Genomic DNA, 6000 nt, shown 5'->3' with positions numbered 1-6000 from the left:
CCCCGTCGACGCCCGGAGCTCTGGCACGGCGCGTGACTGATGTTCCAGACGGCCAATCAGCTCCCGGGAAGTTCAGGAAGCGAGGCCGGGGAAACGGGGCGGGGCGGCGGGCTCTAACCGCCTCGGCGTGCGCTCTCAGGGCAGCATGCTGGGAGCGCGTGACGCGGCCCGGAGTGGCGGGCGCCGCGCCCAATAGCGCGCCGCCGTCGGCCGAGCGCGCCCAATGGGCGCGGGCGGAGCGGCGGGTGGGCGGCGCGGCGCCCGCGGCCGGGTAGGGTGTGAGAAGTTAGTGGCGCTGCTGCGGTGCCGTGAGGGGACGGAGACGGCTGGGCTCTGCGAGCGGCGGCGGCCCCGGATCAGCGCGATGCTCACGGACGGCACCGCCGCCCCCGTCGGCGACGAGGAGATCGACTCGGTTGCTCCCCGCGCGCCGCCCGCCGCCGAGCCGCCCGCCGCGGCCGGGCCCTCCCCGCTGGGTTTGCGGGCCGTGCGCCTCTTCGGGGAGGCCGGGCCCGGCGGGCCGGGAGGCCCCGGCGCGCCCGCGGCCGGCGAGGCCGCCCTCGACTTCAAGCTGGCGGCCGCCGTGCTGCGGAGCGGGGGCGGCGGCGGCGGCGGCGGCTCCGGCAGCGACGAGGACGAGGTGTCCGAGGTGAGCGATCCCGCCGGCGGGCCCGGCCCTCCCTTCCCCTCCCCTGCTCTCCGCCGCTTCCTGACAGGCCCGGCCGGCGGCCGGGGCCGGCGCCCGCCCGCCCGCCCTGCCCCTCGCCGCGCCGGGCCCGCCGCCGCCAGCCGGGCGCTCGGCGCCGCCCCGACCGGGCGCGGGGGTCGCGGGCCGCCCCCCCCCCCCCCCCCCCCCCCCCCCCGCGCCGGGCCTCCCCGCCGCCATGGGCGTGAGCGGCCGCACCGGAGCCGCGGGGGCGGGGTCCAGGCAGCCCCGCACGGGCAGGGCGGCCCGGGGCTCTTCTGCTAAGGCCGGGGCGGGGGGGAAGGAGGGAGGGGGCGGCGGGGGGGAAGGAGAGAGGGGGCGGCGGGGGGGGGCGTCTCGGCACCGCCGCGCCTCCCGGCGGGCCCCGGGGAAAGGGGGCCGGGCGCCCCGCCGGCACCCTCCTGGGGCGGCCGGGCCCTCTGCTCGCCGCTGCCTCTCTGCGTGCGGAGGGTGGGGGAAAGATGTCTCCCGTGCTGCTGCCTCCTGACCTCGAGGAGTGGTTTCCACTTTGAACCAGGTTTGGAGGGGCAGGCGAGATCTTCCACCCAGCGGAGAACAAAGTAAAGCCTACGGCCCCGGTATCGCTGCCCTGGACTCGGGAGGAAGCATACGGGATTCCCAGACTCTGCTAAATTCCTGAGAGAGATACATAGGGATACATATATACACGCTTTTATGCGGTAGAAATATTCTTAGCCAACAAAATGGACGAGGGTAATGGAGGTGTCTTCCTTTGATCTTCCAAACCTGCAGGGAGTTTTAAGGGAAGGGCGTGGGGGAGGGACTGGAGCCTTATCCCAAACCAAATGGAGCATTGTTGGGCCTGTAAACTTGCATCTAATGCTGCTTTATGTAGCCTAGGGAGAGAAGGTAAATGAAGGCTTTTATCTGTCGCTACTGCCCACTCATCCTACACCAAAGGGGTGAATCTTATTTCCTTAGTTGCCTCTTTTAGAAAGAAGACTTGAGATCACAGCCGCCATCGCAGCCCTTATGTAGTCTTAGTGGAGAGCAGGAGAAAGTGGCTAGCACTTGCAAGCTTGTTGCAGTTCCAGTGTTTTGTACTTCTGTGCGCTCCTGCAGGAGGAAGAAGATGGTAGCCAAGGTGATACGTACCATTTTTTCATTGGGGGTCACAAGTGGGTGCTTCGGTGTGTGTCCATGTTTCTTCTGAAGAAATGGAAGGAGGGGAGCCTGCATTCATCCTCCCATGTCTAAATTTTTTGCCTTCTGTTGATGATCCTCTTTTGTCTGGCCCTCCCGACACCTGAACTGACTTGTCTTATCTGAATAAAAAAGTGATTAAACTGATGCAGGCTCACATTTGCACTTTGCTCGTGACCACCTAACCAAAGTTAAAAACTGTGTTAAGAGCAGGATGTTTAACTAAACTAAAAATCTAATGATCAGGCAGATGAGCAGTTGTATGTGAACATTCCTTGCATGATTGGTATCCTGAACATATGATGATAGGTGATTACATGTTCAAGTACATACCTGTTTTGGGGAGCTGGAAGGCCTGCTGTAGATAGAATAGGACGCAAGTAATTTATGAGTTTCCGCTCTCTAGGATGTCTTTCATGTCACATATTTATGTATCTTTGAAGATACAAAGCAGTAGTTACAGAACGTGGAAAATGATGGGAAGTGGGCTGTATCAGAGTGTTTGTGACTCTTTAAAAGATGAGCAGAGTTCTGCTTTGAAAGCTTAGCCCTTTTGAACCCGCCCCATTATTTAAAGGATGTGAAGATTGAACAGCTAAGGTGTTTACTAAGCACTCTATTGGTCTTTTGACTAATAGCAAGTATTAAGAAAGACAGCCTATTATAAATAATGTGTCTGGGAGGTTGGCATTGAGGTCAAAAAAATAAAGGTTTCCAAACAGCTGCTGAAGTAAAATTACTTGTTTGAAAAACCTGGGAAAAGCTTTCTTGTTTAAAATATATAATAAAAAAAAAAAGTTGGAGTTAAAACACTTGGAGATTTCCAGAACACATGTAGAGGAGTTGGGCTGATCTCGAAGCTGAAATTGCCTGGGGAGTTCCTTCTGTCCTGTGTTTCTGGTAGTGGAGAGTAACCTGGGGAAGAAGCATGGCTGGGAAGGATGTGCCTCACATCTGTGCTGCCTTGCTGGACTACAGGGTAGGGCTGGGAGGACCAAGAGTGAATTTTTTTTTTCCAATTTTTTTTCTTCTGTATGTATGAGAACTAAAGAAGCACCTGTTGTCAGTGTTGTTTGTTTTTGTGTGTGGTTTTTTTTTTATTAACAAAGAAAAGGCAATTATACTCCTTGGATGAAACATTGCAATTCTTGAACAGCACTGCTTTGAAAACCCAGTGACTGTTGGACTGTGGTCTTGTGCCATGAGTCACTGATTTGGGTGTATGCCTTCAGCTATTACCAGTGAGTGGAATTAGTGAGAACTAGAAGGGAGAATTAAAATAAAGTGAGTGTTTGCCATGCTGTCTTGATCTGTACTTTTTTCTCTACTTTTGAATTCATAAAAACAATGGTACAATGTTCTGTAGGCTCTGCAGTGGTATTTAGGTTTTGTATCCTTGCGTTAGTCTGAATTTAATATGCTAAAATAATTGGATTAGTCAAAATGGCAAATTAGGTAGAAAAGAAAATAATCAGGGAAGCACAGGACGAAGAGTGTAATGAAGTATTTATCTAGAGAATGAAAAGAACAATATATTTTAGCTTAACTTTTTCTGAAAATATATTGCATTTCTTACATCAGATCTTCAAGTACTTTACAGTGGGAGTACTGTTCCCATTTTACGGGTGAAGACAGTGAAGAGTGTGTGCCACATTTATCCTGCATTGCAGAACTAAGAGAAAAATCAAAGCTTTCTGGTTTCCTAGCTCAGTGTCCACTTACAGTATTCACCAGACTGCTGGGTGGGAAACCAGGGACTGAAGTGGATCCTGTATAAATGGGTTGTATCAGGTCTGCAAGGTGAAATTTAAATACGGCTGTATAGAATATTTTCTAGAATTACCAGTTAAAATTATCACATGCAAATAGAAACAGTTGCAAGCTGAAGCATGCCTTTGGGCATGGAAGGACAAGGCCAGAAGGCTTTGTGCTATTTCTCTGTAAAACAGAGGGGAAGCCATGGTTCTCCTGGGCATTCAGAGAAACTTTGGCCATTGGCTGCAGTCTGAGGGATGAGGTGGCTTTGACCTTGGTGTAAATAGTTGCTTGGTTGCCTTCTAAGCTTGATCAGGGTTTGGACACAGCATGCAACTTGTTTAGAGTGAGCTTTTGGTGTAATTTTAAGTATGTTACTACGACTCCTTGTGAATTTTGCTGGCACTTAGTGGTGCCAAAGGCATGAGTATTAAACAGCCTCCTCCATACTAGTTGTGAAGCCTGTAGGTCAAGGTGAAGGTGTGCTGGCAGGGCAGTGATTAATAGTGCATCTATGTGAAGTCCATAGGGTCCTTGGTGGTTGAGGGCTTCTGGCCACAGAGCATGCAGGTTCTTATCAAAAACCATCGTGGTAGAAAGCTGGGCTGTAGAAATAGAGAGTTGAAGCAAGTGATAAATATGGCAAGTGTTAGTGCTCGCAGGATTGTGCAGTTTGCTGATCTGTTGTAAATCAAGTAGGAGAAGCCAGCTGTGCTGACAAAAGTACCAGAGGATCTTGGAGCTCAGTTCAGTAAGTGGCTTTTGGCGGTGAGCGTTTAAATGTAGCAATTCTCTTGCATTCTGTAATTCAGGGGTTTGGAGGCCTTCAATGGCAACTAGAGCTCACCCACCCCTTGGCTATGGAGTCAACTCAGCTCTCAGCTTCCCTCTCCAGAGCAGGCTGCTTGCCTACACCAGCTTGCCTTACTTAAGCCTGTACCTATTGCCTAAGCCTCTGGGGATATTTACATAAAGCATAATTAAAAATCAGACATAACCTACCTCCTACAATGAGTAGAATTAATAGTGAAATGGCATGCACTCCAGATCACTTCAGTACTTGGAGATTTTGGCTGGAGCTTAATCTTCCCCCCCCCCCCCCTAATCTGAGGCCTCTTAATTTTTAAACAGGGTTTTGAATTCAGAGTAAATACTTAGGTAGTTTGTTCTAAATTGTCAATGTAGTCTGTTAAAGTTGTTGCTATGTTAGTGAACCTTCTTAACATGGCACTGCTTCTTAAATAGTATATGCAATGTATCTTTGACTTCTGAGGTCAATTTAATGCTTATACATTTTAGTTTTCTGTATTAGGTTTGAAATAAAGTAAATGGCAGCATTTTCTCGACCATAAGGACTAGAAATTAAAAAAATTGATGCAAATTCAGGTAGATAATATTAGGCAGAAAAGCCTTTCCTCTGAAAAACCTAAATTTCAGTTTAGCAGTTGATGTTTTTCTTATGTTGACGAGCTCTTTCAAAGTTGAGGAAGTAAGAGGTGGAGCAAAATGGAAAATTTTCTTCAAGAATTATTCACTGGTTAGAAAACAGTGAGGGATAATGGGTTCAGGTTTCCAAAAGTATTGGGATGATGCTTAAGGATGCAGATTGCTTAGTAGGGTTAGTCGGGTGTTCATTCATTCCCAGCCTGATTAGGCATTTAATTCTTGGAAAAATCTTGGTAGATATCTCAGTAAGTTTGAAGGTCTGGCCTTCAGACTAACTGGTAGCTAGAAACAGTCTGTCTAGTTACAGTTAATACTTACTATTCAGTAACACTTTAAAACAAACTGATTTCTAAAGTTACTTGCAGAACTCTAGTTTCCCTTCAGTGCAGCTTGACCCAGTTGAGCACATGACCTAAAATAAATGTCAGTAACCGTTTTCTAATGATAGGTGTAGACAGTAAAGATGTGAAATACTACTGTGTAATTATATAAATATGTGGTGCAACCCCTTGGTAAGGAGAGATTTACCAAATTTAGCAGAACATCTATATTTAGTTACAAATTTGCACATAGGTTTCAGCAGTCAACTAGTTACAGGGAGGGGGAAAGGGTTCATTTGAGCATTAATGCAAGGCAAGACTACAGCTGGTGAATCACGAGTTCTTGTGTTCTGATTTAAATTGGGGCTACCCAGCTGCCCCGTTGTGGGCTTGATGTTGGGATGCTCTCCTCTCTCCTTTCCTCCTTTCAGAGGATCCTGAAATACAGCTGTAAGGACAGCTGGATGATGCTGTTCCAACATTGTCCTGTGCTTAGAGCTCAAACCATCCCTGCGACGTTCACTTAAAGGAAGGGTAGGTGTGGAGGGAAGGGGAATGTAAATGCACTCCTTTTTTTGTGTGCACATGTGGCCTGGCCTTTAAAACTGG

At 49.4% G+C, this 6000-nt stretch overlaps 1 protein-coding gene across 15 annotated transcripts in view; it reads left to right on the top strand.

Annotated features, from left to right (window-relative positions):
* The first annotated feature begins 208 nt into the window (after positions 1 to 208).
* ANKHD1 (ankyrin repeat and KH domain containing 1) overlaps positions 209 to 6000 on the top strand; it is a 119195-nt gene continuing 113403 nt past the window's right edge. For all 15 annotated transcript variants that reach the window (XM_069772428.1, XM_069772429.1, XM_069772422.1 and 12 more), the window contains exon 1: positions 209 to 649. In XM_069772428.1, the coding sequence (XP_069628529.1) occupies positions 224 to 649 (426 nt within the window). In that variant the 5' untranslated portion in view covers positions 209 to 223. The remainder of the gene's footprint in view (positions 650 to 6000) is intronic.

The sequence above is a fragment of the Haliaeetus albicilla genome, chromosome 27 (genome assembly GCF_947461875.1).
Source record: "Haliaeetus albicilla chromosome 27, bHalAlb1.1, whole genome shotgun sequence".
NCBI classification, from domain to species: domain Eukaryota; kingdom Metazoa; phylum Chordata; class Aves; order Accipitriformes; family Accipitridae; genus Haliaeetus; species Haliaeetus albicilla.
Note: the sequence above shows the minus strand (reverse complement) of the source record. Positions and strands in the feature narration are given on the sequence as shown.